General features: G+C 40.6%; 1 protein-coding gene across 25 annotated transcripts in view; it reads left to right on the forward strand.

The window, feature by feature from the left end:
- Positions 1-18,884, forward strand: part of KIF13A (kinesin family member 13A) — a 198,443-nt gene that overhangs the window by 93,659 nt on the left and 85,900 nt on the right. For all 25 annotated transcript variants that reach the window (XM_081518112.1, XM_081518124.1, XM_081518129.1 and 22 more), the window contains one exon: positions 3,785-3,845. In XM_081518112.1, the coding sequence (XP_081374238.1) occupies positions 3,785-3,845 (61 nt within the window). The remainder of the gene's footprint in view (positions 1-3,784; positions 3,846-18,884) is intronic.

The raw sequence follows: 18,884 nt of genomic DNA on the forward strand, positions 1-18,884 counted from the left end.
CAGTAAATAATTATACTTGATGTGGTCATACTAGTTTATGCACGTGAACCCTGGAATGATGGTGCCGAAGAGGACTCTTTTAGTGACCACCTACATCTGAAAGTAATGAATCATCTAAAAATCTGTCTTGCAGTTTGAACTTCTACTTTTTCCTAACAGTTCCTCATGTCCATTCCATGCTCTCGTCTGCATTTCAACTTCTTCTCCTAGTATTATGTTTATTTATTGAGAAAATATTATGTACAGTGACTGCTCTGTATGAGATATGAGCCAGACACTAGCATAAGACAAAGCCCTTGCCCCCAACAGGTTCGCCTTTAAGTGGAGCTGAGACCCACCCAAGAAGGACTAAGCCGTGAAACAGGACCACGTGTGAACTAGTGCCGTGGGAGATGTAGAGTGCTATGGAATTTCATAGCAGAAGTGGCGAGGAATCACTGGCAGCCTTTGTTAAAGAAAAAAATGACAGCAAAAATCTTCCCAGTTGCTTTGAGCTTTTAGGGAACTCCTTCAGATTTCTGGGCTTAACTTTCTTATGATAAATGTTGAGTAAAATCATAACCCGCACTCCGTGACTGGCTTGAGGCGTGCCCATTCTAAAATGCTTGTGATCGCAGGTTTTGAAATTTGAGATATAATTCAGTCCAGGGAGAGGCCAGTATTTGGCAGGCAAAGAACAAGTGTGTCTGCCAGTACTATCACAGCCCTTTGAGAAAATGTTTTTAACATTTGTCTGAATTTGGAAATGGGGGCAAGTGCCTAAAATGAAAATTTTATCTTTCTTTTTATGATCAAAGCCAACTTTAGACTATTAACTAGTTTGTTAGAAATGAAAATTGGCACAGAATTTGGAATGATTATTATTAAGGGTAGACCCCCAGTTTTGGAGTGGATTTCATTTTATTTCAAGTGTCATTACTGTGAATATAGATCTATAACTTTCTAATCTTGTATGCAGAATAGCAAACTGTTATCAGTAAGTTTCAGGTAGGTGTGAAAAATTAACATACAGGAGATAAATTATGATTTCACTGTATGTAGCAACTACTAAGAGGAATTCTTTGGAGTCGAGAGGGAAACAGTACTTAAAAATTGGAAAGGAGCCTCTGTTGGCCGTTTAAAGTCAGGAGAGTCGACTTAAGTCAAAAGGGAAGGAAAATACCCTGGACTTGAAAGTTAAGTGTTATAAAGATGCCATCAAAGGGAGGTTGTGGAATCTCCTTTTCTGGAAATGTTTAAAAACAAGCCAGATCTTCATCTCTCAGGAGAAGTGTTGAAATTCTGTCCTGCCTTGAGGCAGGAAGATTAACTGGATTATGCCTGTGTGGTCTCTCAAGTCTTTGGAAGAGCCCTAGAATGCAGTAAATATTTCACACTCTGTTGGCTGGAACAGTTGTTTCATAGCCGTTCATTTTAACCTTGGTTATATGAGACCAGAGTGAATGTTTGTATACATCACAAAATTGAATTTGGATTTGAGGTTGATGATATAAGTTGTGTGTGGACCTGAATCCATTTACAAGCACTGAAGTACAGGTGGTGCTGAAACTATTCAGAGTGTAAGTTAGTCTTTTAATGACGTGGAAGGTACCTGCTTTCTTCTAAGGTCTCAATGCCAGTAATCATTTAATGAACAATTATAAAGCAACTACTGTGGACACTGCATGATACAAATAAGAATTAGGTATGGTTCTTGCTTTCAAGGACCTTTGTCTAGCAGTGGAGGTAAAACCTATGCACAGACCATATACATGGTAAGTGAAAAAATAATTGTGATAGGAGTTACAAAAATAGGATTTAACAGTGTTGTGAGAATTCAGAGAAGAGAAAGCTAATCCCTTTGGGTTTAACCAAAGACTGCTTCCTGGATGAAAAATATATTGGCATGGGCCTTAAGGAGCATGAAGCATTTTGAAGGGTGGAAATGAAGCAAATGACAGGGGTGGAATTGTACCTAGTAACTCCGAGGTACAGACAAGTTCAGCTGAAGCATATAGCTGTTGGGAGACTTAGGCTGGAAAGTTCCCTTAGGGCCAGTTTCTAGGGCCAGGTCAGAGTGTTTGTTTCTGACTGCCCAGTGTTTACAATCCCTTGGAAATGATTAAACATTCAAGAGTCTCTGTCCACAGGAGGATTGCATTTTACTATTGGAGTTGCATGGGGGAGCGGTGAAGGCTGGGACAAGGAGCCAAGAAAATAGCTGCTGAGTCACCTGAGTCAGTTAGCTTGAGGAGTAGGAGGGTGATGCTGAGAAACACTAGCTTCAGGGCACGTTAATAGGTGTTACTCAAGAAAGGGTCTCTGGGCTTCCCAGGTAGCTCAGTGGTAAAGAATAGGTCAGAAAGGTCCCCTGGAGAAGGAAATGGCAACTCACTCCAGGATTCTTGCCTGGGAAATCCCATGGACAGAGGAACCTGGCAGGCTATAGTCCATGGGGTCGCAAAGAGTCGGACATGACTTAGCGACTAAACGACAAGAAAGGGTCTCCTCATCAAAAGAAATTGGAAAAATAAAGTTACACAACCAGATGGGTTTATGTATGAATACAAGGGGGAAAGGGGAGATGGGAAAAACTGGGAGATCGGGATTGATATTTAATACATATACGCTGTTGATAACTATCTGAAAAATAGATAACTAATGAGAATGTACTGTATAGGACAGGAAATTCTACCTAATGAGGTGTGGTGACCTGAATGGGAAGGACAGTCCAGAAGGGAAGGGATATATGTATATGTATGGCTCATTCATTTTGCTGTACAGTAGAAACACAACGTGGGAGAGCAACTATACTCCAATAAAAATGAATTTTTAAAAAATGGGTTTATTAGCTGAAGACTTTTCAGTGCCTTTAATGTTGAGAATTGCATGGAAAATCTTAAACAGGGTAAAATATGTACCATTTCCAATATGGTGTAATCTTTATTTCATGGACTATCTCATGAAACTGCTGTTCCTTGGTGCGCACTTTGGGGAGCGTCGCCCTATGCATGTAGTAAAGATGGCTGTAACATGAGTGGTGGTCATATGCATGAAAAACAGTGATTAGATGTGTGTCCTTTTGGAGCAGGGAAGCCTAGAGTGCTGCAATCCATAGGGTCCCAAAGAGTTGGACATGACCGAGCGACTGAACTGAACTGAACTGATATAGTAGCATCAACCATTCCTAGTACATAGTAGGCATTCAGTAACTATACAAAAAGCTAAAGCATGCAAGAGTGAATTGATATATTAACAATACTTGGCCCAGGATTGGGAGTCTAAGATTTCTGGGAATGTGGAAAGTTTTGACAAACCTTTGGCTATGCTAGAAATGATAGGGTCATGGAAAGTTAGGTGGGACTGATTTCAATGAAAGTTGATCACTTTAATATTTCTTGTGAAGCCATGGAAGATCCACCATGGAAGGTCTGCCTGGTCCACCATTTCAGCATCTGCTGAAACTGCAGACTTGGGAGAGAAGTCATTGTCTTTTCTCACTAAATGTATAATTTAAAATATTTTGGCTAGGAGGTCTCCTTGTTTGAATGTGGAGTAAGTAGCAATTTTTCATATACAATTTACTCTAATGCAAGAAAATAACCTTGTATTTCTTATAATACAAGAAAATAGCCAATTTAGTCTGCAAGAAACTTCAGGGTTAATAAAGCGTCAGACTTCTGGTTTTTGTTTTACTTTTAAATCAGACAGAAGCAGGCATCCTCATCAGTGAATTTTTTTTCACTCTGATTTACTCATGGAAGTTAACAAGGTTTTAAGTTTAACATTCTGTTCTTTCATCCAGGTATTTGCATTTGATTATTGCTTTTGGTCCATGGATGAGTCTAACGCTACAAAATATGCTGGTAAGTTGATTGCCTCTCTGTACTTGATTTGGGGCCTCTGGCCTCTTCTTACGTTACGTCTGTTTTCTTTAATTATTCCGGAGTTCTGCTTTTTCCATAAAATTTGCACTCATTCTTTCCAATTCTTGCATGTGGGCTTTGAAGCCAGTAAGATTTGGTTTCAGGATCTGGCTCAGCCGCGTACTTGCTAAGAAACTAAAGACAGGTTCCCCCTCCCTGCCCCCAAGCCTCTTAAACTTCAGGTTCTTCACCTGTAAAGGGAGTATGAAGTGTCTTTAGAGGTGTTCCAAGGATTAGAAACAACGAGGAACCACCTCAAGCTGTATTGCGGTTATCACACGAAGAGGAGGTTGAATGTGTCCTGTCTTCCCTCATCTCTGGCTTGTAGGGGATGCTCCGCTCAAACAACCAAAGCCCGGATGCTGTTGGTTTTCAGGACCCTCTCACGTCCTGAGTGTTCTAGAGTGGTCAGTCGTGATGTGAACCAGAGCTCTTCATTCTTCAGGGAAACACGGCCTCCTGGCCCCACATTTTGCTACTGTTCCTTCCTTTTGAGGCATTTTATCCCTATTTCGTTAAATACAAATGACTGCTATTAATAATTTTATTATTTGTGATCACAGGTGAATCTTCACTTTTCCTAGGAGTTAAAATAAGCTCAAGAGGGAAGCACTTGTTTTGGTGCAGGAGGTCTTCATTCCTTTCCTTCTGACTGTGACCCCTTTTCTTAAATACATTGTCTGAATGAGTATTTTCTCCTTACTTCTACTCATGAGAATCGCAGCTGGGACTTCCCTGGTGGTCCAGTGGCTAAGACTCCAAGCTCCCAATGCAGGGGGCCCAGGTTCCATCCCTGGTCAGGAAACTAGATCCCACATGCCGTAACTAAGAGTCCACACGACTAACTAAGACCTGGTGCAGCTAAATAAATACATACATACATAAATATTAAAAAAAAAAAAAGAATCTCAGTTGAATGACTTTTCCATTTACTGAACGAAAGGGCAAGAGGATGATGGAGAGCCTGTAGATCTTAAAAGATTAGAAGGCAAAGGAAGTCATCTGCTTGTAGGAAATTTTGTTTCTTGATAACCTTTTCCTCACCATGTAAAGAAAATTTGCTGAGAAGTTATTTGATATATAGCTTTTTCAAAAGTTAATCTTGAAGTTGGAAAATTCCTTCCGGGGCTCACATTGGGTAAATAAGCTTTCTTTCCAAACATCACTCCTGCAACTTCAGCAGTGTATTTTATTAATGTGAATAAATAATTTTTAATGTTGGCCGTAATTAATTTGTCTTTTTATTAGTCCTTTGGGATGCTAGATAATGTATTCTACAGAGTCTGCCTTGACTGTTAGCACTGTGTGTATTTTCATTCTGGATGTGTGCTTTTGGATTTAAATAAAACACTTCATACTGTGACAGAAACAGATGAGGACAAATGCTATGGCTATACAAAGCACAGTCTCTCGTTCTGTTCAATTGATATTATTCAGGATGTAGTCAGATATAGCTCCCTGGATTAAAACTCTTACAAAATTCTCAAATACTTTAGAGGACTCCTCATCACTTATAGATAAAATCTATACTCCTTGGATGACATTTAAGGTCCTTTATTATTAATATATAACCCTATCTACCTTCTCTACCCACTGCTCCCTGTCTCCCTACCATCCATTCTGTGCTCCAGCCCAATGTGATTGTTTGTTCTTATTTAACCCAGGAAGCCAGAAAGATTCAGAATAGTTCCTTAAATATTCATTAAACCCCTACTGTGTGTGCAGCCAAGGAAGCCCTTGAGAAATTAAAACCTAAGTTGGAAAGCAAAAGAATGCAAACAAACAACAGTAAGCATTTGGAGATAATATTTAAGCTCAAAATTTTACAGGTTTTAAGTACTATAGAAAACCTGAGGAGAGGCAAAATCTGCAAAGACTGAAGTTGCCTGGGAAGAAATCATAGAGGAAGTGGGACTGTAACTGGACATAAAAGTTTAGCATAGATTTAACCAAAGGGCAGTATGGAAGGCAGGCTTCCCAGGTGGCTCAGTAGTAAAGAATCCACCTGCCAGTGCAAGAGATGCAGGAGAGGTGAGTTCGATCACTGGGTGGGGAAGATCCCCTGGAGGAGGAAATGGCCACCCACTCCAGTATTCTTGCCTGGAGAATTCCATGGACAGAGGAGGCTGGCGGGCTACAGTTCATGGGGTCACAAAGAGTCGGACAGGACTGAGCACATGTACAGTATGGAGGGCATCCAGACGAGAGGAAGAGTATGGTGTCAAGGGAAGCATGTGGACTCCGAAGCCAACTCTGGTTTAAGTCTCAGGATGCTTTGATTCTCTTAGACAATTTAATCTCTGAGCTATAATTTCTTTTCTGTAAAATGGGAAGCATGTCAATGTAGTACTTAGATGTTGTTATAAGGGTTCAGTAGGTAACTTCACGGGCTGAACAGTGGAAGGTGCCCATAAATACTTCATTTGGCTTTTTCATAAGTGAGGGTGCAGAAGTGGAAGTGAGCATGGTGTGTAACACTGGTCCAAGCAGAAGATGCATCTTATGGGGAATCACTTGTACATGTTCAGTGAAGCCAGATAACAGGAAATTTTAGAATCTAGGGTAAGAACTGTTAAAAAAAAAAAAGAGGCTGTTGGAATGATGTGGTTAATAGAATGTTTTAGGAAGATTGTTTTTCTCTTTCTTTTCCACATCTCTACAATCATGTCCTCCATTAACTGCCCATAGAGACCATCCTAGCATTCTGCCATGTATCACTCATACCTCTGAATGTAAACTTTTTTCCTACTGGAAATAACTTTATTAAGTACAGATGATAAAATTCAAATGTGAAAGTCAGGATTTCTGTAGCTTTTCACTACATATAGTATGTTGATGAATATATAAATAGATAAAAATGCTCTCTAAACATACTGATAGCCTAACATACTGATAGCCTAAACTTTACTAAATCTTTGTTTGCATGATCACAGCAAATTCCATGTTCCAATTAGCCTGAAACAGGATTTTCTTGATTGATAGAATAGCATCTATTTACAAAGTGTGGGGAGAAAGTTTCTTATTCTTTAGACATTTCTGTTATTGTACAAATGCTGTGACCACCTCAGCAGGAAAATTCTTGCTTACCACTCTCTCAGGCTTTTTGGCACTCATTGCAAACAATCTGCCTAGTAAATATATTGCTAGTAGATTAGTTGAGTGGTTTCTGTACTAATTTGATTTACTTTTTTTAATTCAATTTTTATTTTTAAAATTTATTTATTTTTAATTGGAAGATATTGCTTTACAATATCGTATTGGTTTCTTCCATATAGTCAACTTTTATTTTATACAGAATTATAGTTTGATTTCTTTTCTCTTTAGTAAAAAAAAAAAAAAAGTGATTCCTTCTTAATTGTGAATGGAAACATTAAGATAGAGCACTCATTCTTTGATCGGGCATAGAGGAAACAGAGAAGGGGAAGCACATAGTTCCTGAAACCGACCTATTTGTCAGGCTCAATAAAGAATGGCATCATTGATACTGAATCAGAGCTCTTGAGGCAGCTCTCAAAACTCGGGGGGCAGAGAGGAGGTGGGAGGGAGAGAGATGAGTGCCTGGACTGAAAGAGCAAAGGGAGGCTCTCGATTTCACGGGGTGTGTCAATGTTCAATTCTAAGTTATGTTTTATGTTACTCTACTTAAAGGCTGGAGAAGGCAATGGCACCCCACTCCAGTACTCTTGCCTGGAAAATCCCATGGATGGAGGAGCCGGGTAGGCTACAGTCCATGGGGTCGCTAAGAGTCGGACACGACTGAGCGACTTCACTTTCACTTTTCCCTTTCATGCACTGGAGAAGGAAATGGCAACCCACTCCAGTATTCTTGCCTGGAGAATCCCAGGGACAGCGGAGCCTGATGGGCTGCTGTCTATGGGGTCGCACAGAGTCGGACACGACTGAAGCGACTTAGCAGCAGCAGCAGCAGCAGCACTTAAAGGCTACTACAGAAAGCAAGAGCTTCCACTCTCAGGCTGATGTAGAAATCTGTGATTCTGTAGTAGGTTTAAGGGCACAGCACTGGGTTAGGTGGAGTGGTGGAAGCATGTGGGCTTTTAAATCAAACTGCCTGGGTTCCAGTCCCGCCTCCAGCACCTTTTTATCTGTGTCAGGTCAGGCAAGTTCTGTTTCCTCTTAGGTTACGTAATTATATTAATCCTGCTCTCATAGGTTGATTTGAGAACTGAATGACCTGTTCATGTAAAGTACTTTAAACCATAGGAAAAGCTCACTTAATATTTATCATCATCTTTATCACTGTCTCGCTAAAGCAGTAGTAAAGATAGTAGCATCAGTCCTTTGGAGAGAAGATGCATTGTACGTGCTGGTATCTATGAGACCTGGTTTTGCCACAAACTGCTAAACTTTGGGAGTGTCTGTTTCTTCATCTGTAGAGGGAGGATCTATGGCCTAGAATGGTCTCAGAGCTCCTCCGGCTCTCAGATTAAACATGAATCAGACATTTTATGCTGGCCGCACAGCTGTTGCAGTGGACTTTTCAGAGGCAAATCAAAGGCTTGTTTGTTAAGCCGTTTGAATTGCATTGAATCATGCTTTGAGACATTGCACATTTTAATTATATTATCGCTTATTACTATGTTTTGGTTAGTGAGTCATAATAATGCTTGTCTGTGCATTGTTCTGAATCTTTAAGCAAAAACCTTTGTGACAGGGCTTAAAAAAAAACAAGTACCCTGCAGAATTAGGCATTCAAAACATGGCGTTTCTACGTAAACCCATTCTCCTCCCCTTCCCAAGCCCATAAATACATATACATAAATATAGATCCACACTCGGAATTAAAAAGTCGGTATAAGTCAAGTGATCCTGCTGAAGGCTCATTGTTAAGAAAACCATTACTTCTCCATTATTTTCAATAATTAAAAAAAGGGTTATTATAGTGAAATTTTAGAGCACCATAACAGATAATAGGTCTTTGTAAATGTTTAAATCACTACTAATTTCATTTAAGGGCTTCTTACATTTTTTATCATGTGCCTAAAATGTGTCAGGTTGGTAAATAACAATGACTTCCAGTAACTTTGGTTTCACTTTTCTTCCTATTAGGACAGTATTTTTCATAAACCTGTCTTTCTATAAATCTTCATACCAGATAGAAATTGGTCTGTGATGGCATTTCTGGGGAATCTATGTGGACATGAACGTTTCCTGACCTGAGAGTCTAAACTGTTGACTTAGAAATTATATAACAGTTCCCACCATATGGTATGTTGCTCAGATTTGCTGAAGCCTGTGTTTTCAGTTATTGTAATACCCTGCAATTCAGGACAAATGTTTTTCATCTGATTCTTGTTCTGCTAATGTTTCTTTGTACCATGAGGGGCCAGCTGAGTGCCCCCTAGCCATGGGCAATCTCTTTGCGGGGAGTAGCCATGTCTGAGTCTGTTCTCTTGATGGGAGAGTTTATGTGCTCAGAGGTAGAAACGATTTCTGTTTCATATTATTTAACTGTGCCTCAAAATTTACATTCTAAAAAGTGACAGTAACCAAAATAAAACCAATTTTTTAAGCAGAGTTCCAAAAAATTCATTTTAGCATATTATATTCTTTTTTAAAAAATATTCAAGTGTATATAAATCCTCAGCAAGTACCTTGAGTAGAATTAATACTCAATAATTGTTAGCTGTTAAGTTTGTCAAAACTGTGGAAATTTTCCCTGTGGTTATGAGAAGCAATAGTACTTGACTATGTGAAAAGTTAGAGATTCACTAGAAGTGAAGCATGCCATCTTAAAAGACATTTATGAAACAATCTGACTGCGGAATCCTTCTAGATTTTTCTTTGTCTTTTCCAAATTCTCACCCATTCCTAATTTGACAGTTCTTTTAGTGATTCACCTTTATCAAGTTGTCCCTAAGCATCCAACCTAGTTTTCTTAAAACTAGCAACTCCGTTTTTGCATGTGTTAATTATGTAATTGTGGAGAAGTGCAACTGATATAAGCCAGTCTAGGAGCAAACACAACTGACCCTTTCTAAGAACATAACTCATCTGGTGGGAGTCTAGAGAGTTGTCTACCAGCTGGATGATTTAGTATGCAGCGGGCACGCCCCAGTGTATTTTACTGGTGAAGAGAGAATGTTCGTTAATTCAGAAAATTGGGTATGTGAAGGTCAGTTAGAAAAATTTCTCTGCGTAGGCTAGGCTGATACTGTTAAATTTTTTAAAAGAGTGTATGTGTGTTCTTTTTTCTCATCTCTACTCCCAGATTTTTTAATCCCACCCAACCCTACCTTCTTCCGCTTTCCTTTCTTTGTCCACATCTATTCCTTGGGGCTTCCCTGGTGGCTCAGAGGTAGAGAATCCGCCTGCAATGCAGGAGATGTGGGTTCGATCCCTGGGTTGGGAAGATCCCCTGGAGGAGAAAATGGCAACCCACTCTAGTATTCCTGCCTGGATAATTCCATGGACGGAGGAGCCTGGTGGGCTGCAGTTCCTGGAGTCGCAAAGAGTCAGACACGACTGAGCGACGGAGCACACACACACATTCCTTAGGGCCACGGTCCCCAAGCTTTTTGACACCAGGGACTGGTTTCACGGAAGACAGTTTTTCCATGGACTGGGCGAGGGAGTTCGGGATGATTCAAGCACATTACATTTATTGTGTGCCTTATTTCTATTATTGTTACATCAGCTCCACTTCAGATCATTAGGCATTAGATCCTGGAGGTTGGGGAACCCTGCCTTAGAGTTATTTCGTGGCACCCAGAGACATCGCTTAACTTAGCTGAGTGCGTTTATAGGGGTGGATAATAATAACAACAGTAGACAATAGAATCCTGAGCACTAGGTTCCCAGCACTGTGCTTATTCCTTTACCTGCAGCAGATCATTTAATTGTCTAAACGCCCAATCAGTAGAATCTAATATTGGCCCCATTTTACAAAAGAGGAAACTGAGGTTCAGAGAGGCCCTGCTACTTGTAGGAGAGCTGAAAGGAGTGGTAAAGGTAGATTTGGGTCCATGACAAGTACGCGTGAGGACTTTATGATTCTGCTGCAATCCTGGGCCCTCCTCTCTTTTCTCTCATCCCAGCAAGAGGCTGTGCTTAGGAAATCATACTGTTGGAGTGTTCTGGCTTGGCGCCTAGCCAGGAATAACACTGTTCGCCTTCTCCCTCCTGTCGGAAGTTCTCTGGAATCCTGATTGCCTGTGTTTGGTTTGGCTTTGTTCTCCCCTCCCCTCAAGTGCTGTCAGTCCCGTGCACCCCACAGTCCAGAGGAGATACCGAGTCAGGCCTGCCTCTGTGTCAGAGACAGTGGCAGACCGTCGAGCAGGTGGAGATGAAACACAGCGACTTTTTCAGCAGCTGTTGAATGTGAAAGCACCCTCCTGAAAATGACTCCAAAATGCATTTTCTGCTGAGGCAGGCCTCACAGGTCTTTCCTCCGGGGCCCCGACGCCTGACCCTTCTCCCCGCCATGACTCAGCCACTTTATCAGGCAACAGAAAAAGGCGCTGAAGTTCACCGCCAGCTCGTGACTGGCCCCAGCGCTGTCACTGGGCTGGGCACGTCTGTCTTGGTGAGTCACCCAGGCCGGGCTGTGAGGAAGGCTGCTGCTGACTGCGGGGCTGGCCGCTCCCAGCGGCCACTGTGGAAAACAGCCTGTGTCGACCTTTACCCTCCAGGCCTAGGTTCTCGGGGTCCTGGTTCCTACCCAGCCCCTTGAGGGCAACCTTCTATAGTTGCTTAAAATTTAAATCTCGTGTCACTGAGTCAAGCCTTGAAAGCCCTAGTTCCTCTGTCTAAAGTCTGTAGTTTTTGGTCATTTAATGTAAACCAGGTTTAAGGCCTCTACACGTGACCATTTCTGACAGTTGCACTAATTGAGGGAGAGATTTACTGAAACGTAACCCTCGCCCCTTCAGGTTTGTGTGTGGAGCCTGACGGCTCTCACCCTATCCAGGTGCTTGGCTTGGGAGCCGTGCCACCTGCCAAGTCCAGACTCGTCACAGCCTCTAGGGCCGTCAGCCTTAGTTAGGAGTGGAAAAACACCCTCCCAAACGCGCAGGCCCAGGAATTCCAGGTCATAAATATATATATATATTTTTCACTCTAACTCCAGTGAGAAAAGAGACGGGAGAAAGAAGGAAGACTGGAGGCTCTGTTTAAAGTGATAAAATGGTGTTAAAATTCTGACTGCTCTTCCACTTCACTACTTTAGAAATATTCTGTGCTTATGTTGTGTCCAGCCCTGGATCTCCAGACTGAGTGCTTTAGTCAGCCCTGATTTGTGTGAGGCTGGCTTGATTCATGCAGATTGTGAATGAGACAAGGTTGTGCCCTCTTTGGGGCTTCCCTGGTGGCTCAGTGGTAAAGAATCCACCTGCAGTGCAGGAGACACAGAAGATACGGGTTCGATCCCTGAGTTGGGAAGATCCCCTGGAGGAGAATGTGGCAACCCACTCCAGTATTCTTGCCTGGAGAACTCCATGGACAGAGGAGCCTGGTGGGTTACAGTCCATGGGGTCGCAAAAGAGTTAGACACAACTGAAGTGACTAGGCATGCATGCACATGCCCTTTTTGAGTTTCTGGGGGTTTTTTTGGCCACGCCGCCTGGCATGTGAAATCTTAGCTCCCTGACCAGGGATCGAACACCTGCAGCCTGCATTGGAAGTTCAGAGTCTTACCCACTGGACCACTAGAAAGTCCCAAGGTTATGCCTTCTTATTTTGTTCTCCCTTTTCCCAGAGTATAGCCACTGTGAAGAGTTGGGGTATGCGTGCTATGCACTTTCCCTCCCACCCTGGTTTCTCTTCCTCTATCCTTTGGTACCAGGGCCCTGCTATAGAGAGAATTCCCTTGGTTCCTTAGCTCCCAGTGCACATGCCTGGTAGCTCTGAGGCCATTGCTGCTATTCCCAAGAGGGACAGGTTATGCACAAGTGTGGAGACTCAGGGTGTTAACATCGTAGAGCTCTGTATCATGTGTGACTCACAGCTGGGTGGGTCAGGTCTTCTGTGACTTGGCTTGCAGAAATTCCAATCAGGAGCCCTCTCTACCGTTCTGACATTGTGTTGTGGGTTGCTGCGGGCATGCCTGTGTTTTAAGACTTGTCCACATGGTTATAGGCGTCTAATCACAAGCCCCACAGAGGAAATTGGCATCTTGGTCATGGTTCCGAACAAGTGAGGTCAGGTTTGCCCCGTGGACTCCCCGTGCCAGGCGCATGGAGCTGGCATCGGCAGAGTAACTGTCTCCTGTTGGGCAGGGGTCCTGCGGAAAAGCCGCAGGCTCTTGGGTTGGACCAAGTTGTGCCTACGTGTGGCTTGTCTGGGATAGAAAGAAATTCTCATAGATCCTTCTGCTTCCCTTGGGACTTCTGGCTTTTCCCTTCTGGGTTGACACTCATTCTCCTAGACAAGGGCACTTCATTCCATTTGTGAACTGGAGTTAGGAAATGTTAAGGATTGAAGTAGAGCATCTTTTATGGATCCCCCGATTCCCACCATCCAGCATAAGCAGCTCCTTTTTTTGTTGTTGTTGTTAGTTAACTAAGCTTCTAAAAGCAGTGGGCAAGTTGCCTTTCCCTGTACTGAAAAAAAGGAATTCCTGTGTTTAGAATGGAACAAAGTAAAAACAAACACCTTCAGTCTTTTGGATAAACCAGACTCTCCTTACTCGACTGTGTAAGGGTCTTTGATGGTTAATATTTTCTGTCCATCACAGAGTGATGTGTAGCCACTGTTCATGTGTCATGGAAAACTAATTATGCTGAGGAGGGCAGAGGAGTGTGTAGCACCTACATGGAATTTTTAGGCTCTGGGAGACAGTCTTGGCTTTTTTGAAATAATTGTTTATTGTACCAGTGGTGACTGAAAGTCACCAAACGGAAGAATTGATTAAGTATAACCCCTGCCAGGGATTCATAGAGCTACAAAGGCACCAGAATAAAAAAAAAAAAAATAAGAGGAGCTCTGTAGAGAATATTTGTTTAGTTTTATTGATATGATTTACTAAGTTGCTTTTTTCCCTGTACCTTTCTGAGATATCTTAATGTTATTAAAAAATAGCAAGTATCTTTCCTCCACTGGACAACCTGGGTTGGCATAGCCCTCTCTGAATAATTAATGATACTGTTCCTTCTTCCTCTTCTCATAGTGAACCAGAACACACACACCTGCTTGTTCACATGCCCCCTTTTTTCTCTCACATGTGAGTACACCATCATAAAACTTTGAAAGTGGGACCTCTAGAGGCGTTAGAGAAATAGCAACAAATGATTCCTTTAATTTTTTTTTTTTCTAAGAATAAGTGTCTTTTATCTTTAAAATGGGATTGGATTGTCTCACAGATTTGTTGCAAAGATGGAGGAGCTATTTAAGGAAAAATAATTAGATGAGCACCTCCATCTTTATACCAAAATTAGTTTTAGTTGGTTAAAAATTTAAGAGATGATATTAATTATGGATATTAGCTAAAATATATTCTGGACTTACAATGGCCAGACACTATGGTAAGTGCTTTACTGTACTGCCTTATTAAATCACACCAGTAATTCAGTAAGAGAGCAAGTATTATTCCTGTTTTATTACTAAAGGAGATCTTGCCCAAGGTTACACAGCTGATAAGAAGTAGCATTCAAGTTTGGAAATAAAACTGGGAAAACCAAAATAAGACTAGAAGAAGAGATGCATGAATAGCTGTGTAATTTGGGGTAATGATAATCCAGAAGGATTTTGAAAGTGTAACGTATACCATAAATGAAAATCATAAAGGAAAAGATAAGAGATTTGAATATGAAAGACCAAACGCTTTTATATGACAAAGAACAACACAAGACTGAAAGGTAAATGACAGACTGGGAGAAATATGTACAACATGTGACAGACCAAAGGTTAATATCCTTAATATATGATGGGCATTTTTAAATGAAAAACCAATTGATTTATACAAGTAAACATAGGACTCAGTCAATTTACTAAAGAGTAAATACAAATGGACAATAAACTAAGGAAAGGAAAATTTTAATTTAACAAAGCAAGGAGCTTGCTTTTTCTGTTAATCAAAACCAGAAAGAATGATAATAGAATTGTTGAAGTTGTAGAAAAAAAGACTCTTGCATTGCTCTAATGTTTTTGGAGTTTTGCCTGGTAAAATTAATAGAAAAGTGTACATAGATAAATATGTAAGGATAAATAGGATATGTAAGTATAAATATGTAAGGATAAATAAAGATATGTAAGGATAAATATTGCAGAAAAAAAGAAAAAGGAAACAATCTGGGTATCTCTAATAGGAAACTGCCTCAGTATAGCATACAGTGGAAACTAAGCGGGGCTATTAAAAAATGTAATGTTGATGTATTTTTGTAGAACAGGGAAAGTGTTCATTATTTCTTGTCTTAAGAGTAAATTTCCCTCGAGACATGAAGCCATAGTGATAAAATGGATTCTAGTCTCACTAGAATCCAGCCTTGCTTAGATTTGTAAAAGTCCATGAACTTGACAATATGGTTCTTTGTACTTACCCTTTTATAAATTGTGTTTTGGGGTAGCTATTTAAAGGCAGAAAGAAGAAAGATTCTTTTCAGAAACAGAGTATAATTGTTTTCTACGTTTTCATATTCCATTTTGTGTTTCCAGTTTTTTTCCTTTCCTAGTTATAACCAAAACTTTATTAAATACAGTAAGTCTGAATTACATTCTGTCTGTCAAATGTAACTAAGTGCTTAACTGAAAGACGTTGACTTCTTGGAAAACTTACGTATACATTTAGTGGACATCAAAGAGACTGATTTATTTTTTCAGTCACATAGATTTTGTTTTAATGACTAGGAGGTAATGTGGGTATCAGTAAAATCTGTTATCAAAATTATTCAATTAGTAGTTACAGATGATGTTGACATGTGTGTTCACACCCTAGCGCCTTGTTCAACAAAGACTATTGTGGCCTTTGGGGCTCATTGGAATTTCAGAAACAGCTGTACTTTGATCAAAGTGTAAATCCTACAATTAACTTTTTTAAGTTCAAGAAACAGTATTTTGAAACCTTTGTCATCACTAACGAGAAAAGGGGCCCCCAATTAAATACACATTAGACAGATGATGAAGGATCTGGGTAGCACCGAGGGCTTTTCAGCTTCCATGTACAGTCTACTCATGCTATGTTTATAATGTATTTAAATAAAAGTTTCCTCTGAAAAAGAAAATACACATTAATCTGAGAACAGCAGTGTCACCGGGGACAGTTCCGTAAAGAAGAGTGCACACTGTGTGCCAGGTACTCTGCTAAGATAAAACAGCTCTTGTTTTCAAAGGAGCTCATAATTCAATGGTGTAGGAAGATATGGGAGAAAAAAGTACTGGAGTGTAATGAGTTCTGAGAGTTTGTTTTTTTTAAAAAAAAAAAAATTACCATGGAAACCAGAGATGGGAGTAACTGATTTCCAGTGTCATTGCAGCCTGAGTCACTGATGGATGGGAGTCCATCTGGGAGTCATCACCCATAGACCCAAGTCCTGTCTCTCTCTGGTGGCCATGTCTTGGGCAAATGACTTACTCTTTCTTAGTGGCCCCCTTATCTCCTTATTGATCACAGTCTATACCTACCATATCTGGGTATTGCACAGATTCAATGATATAGATAGAATATGTAAATCGTATTGCAAACAGAGCAGTTGACAAAACAATTAGTTTTTCTTCTTAACATAAATAATAAAGGTATATAGGTTAAATGGGCTTCCCTGGCAGCTCAGTGGTAAAGAATCCACCTGCTAAGCAGGAGATGAATTCAATCCGTTGGTGGGGAAGACCTCTTCCCCCTGGAGAAGGAATGGCAACCCACTCCAGTATTCTTGCCTGGGAAATCCCATGGACAGAGGAGACTGGCCGACAGAGTCAGACAACTTAGCGACTAAACAACAGCAATAATACAGGTTAAATAGGTTAATTCATATCCTGTTTAATATTTTTGATAATTTGAAAATAGGTCAAGCTGAAATTTATTCTTGTATTTTTACTGGAACATTCTTGTATCATTTGTTATTTTTAGTGCAATTTTAGTTTACATACCCTGAGTTGTTGTTTTATCAATTGACTCATCATAAACCTGTTTCATATAGCTCTATAGCATTCATTCTTGGGTTTGGGTTTGTTTTTTTTTTTCTGTTAATGATCTTTGGTTTAAAAAGGCCTTTTAAAAAGGTTTAAAAAGGTAAATGAAACCTCGTGACCTGGCCTTGAAAAAAACATTGAAAAAATAATCCCTCATAATTCCAGCCTACTCAGCATCAGAGCAGGCAATGGCACCCCACTCCAGTACTCTTGCCTGGGAACTCCCATGGATGGAGGAGCCTGGTAGGCTGTAGTCCATGGGGTCGCTAAGAGTCGGACACGACTGAGCAACTTCACTTTCACTTATCACTTTCATGCATTGGAGAAGGAAATGGCAACCCACTCCAGTGTTCTTGCCTGGAGAATCCTGACAGAGCCTGACGGGCTGCCGTCTATGGGGTCGCACAGAGTCGGGCACGACTGAAACGACTTAGCAGCAGCAGCATCAGAGCAGAAACCAGAAAGTATTCCATCTCACTCCCTGATAAAAGAACAGATATAAATCCTTGATGAGTTAATGACTTTAAACTCTGTGAAACCAGAGTAAAAGCTCTTTGACCACAGGGCTTCTCCACAGTTAAGTCCTTTTCATCAAGTCACGTTCTTGCTTTTTTAATTTTATTTTTTCAAGTTACTAAATATGAGTCAAAATCATGAATTACGGTCAGGATGTTTGATCCAGCCAAGTCTTAAAGCATCTTGTCCCCACCCTCACCCCACTCCCTTTCTGGGGGCTGGCTAGCCAGTGTGGAAGATCAAACAAGATTGCTTCATTCATCTGTTTGTGCCAGGAAAGCAGTGCTTTTTGAAGGCTTTCGATGGCACTTGGGTCCTGGCGAGGAACCACCATCAGTTTGCACAAGCCTGAGCAGAAGCTGTGTTTCGTTCCCCTATGTTCGGCACTACAGGGCTCAGGTCCAGATTTAAGCCTGTGTTTTGGCATGGGCCTTGGGAATACATGTGGAATAAGGAAAGTCCTTTGAGCAAATGTATGAGTAAAAAATATCAATGGATATGAAAGATTGGCAACAGGGTGGGTAAGATATTTTCTTTTTCAAAAAATTAATTATTTTAATTGGAGGCTAATTATGTTACAATATTGTAGTGGTTTTTGCCATACATTGACATGAATCAGCCATGGGTTTACATGTGTCTCCCATCCTGAGCCCCCTCCCACCTCCCTCCCATCCCATCCCTCAGGGTTGTCCCAGAGCACCAGCTTTGAGTGCCCTGTTTCATGCGTCAAACTTGGACTGGTGATCTATTTCATACATGCTAATATACATGTTTCAATGCTATTCTCCCAAATGATCCCACCCTCACCTTCTCCCACAGAGTCCAAAAGTCTGTTCTTTATATCTGTGTCTCTTTTGCTGTCTCGCATGTAGGGTCATCATTACCATCTTTCTAAATTCCATATATATGCATTAATATACTGTATTGGTGTTTTTCTTTCTGACTTACTTCACTCTGTATAATAGGCTCCAGTTTCCAGATATTTTCTTAATGAGCACAAGACTCTTATACTTAACTATAGCATAAAGACAATTTTGGAAATGTGTCTTTAGTGGATAAGATTTTGACAGTACTTTATTCTTCTCCATGTACTTGTGTATATGTGCATACACATAGTCTTTAGGTAGTCTTCCTAACCCTTATTTTTAGGAAGTCTCTTACAGTTATAGTCTTCTAAAAAAAAAAAATAATCCACGTATTCCACCAACATGTTTTAAATGCCTCTTTGGTAGAAGTCAGAAGTTGAGGAATAAGTTTATATAAATTTGGTGTATTTTCTTCTGATCCAATTTTTTCTTTTACTTTAGCACACATAGAGAACACACATACATACTATTGGACATAAATTTTTACATTATATGTACAGTCTGAACACGACTTTTTAAA

This window comes from Giraffa tippelskirchi, chromosome 8 (assembly GCF_054371585.1).
Source record: "Giraffa tippelskirchi isolate mGirTip1 chromosome 8, T2T-mGirTip1v1.2.pri, whole genome shotgun sequence".
Taxonomy (NCBI): domain Eukaryota; kingdom Metazoa; phylum Chordata; class Mammalia; order Artiodactyla; family Giraffidae; genus Giraffa; species Giraffa tippelskirchi.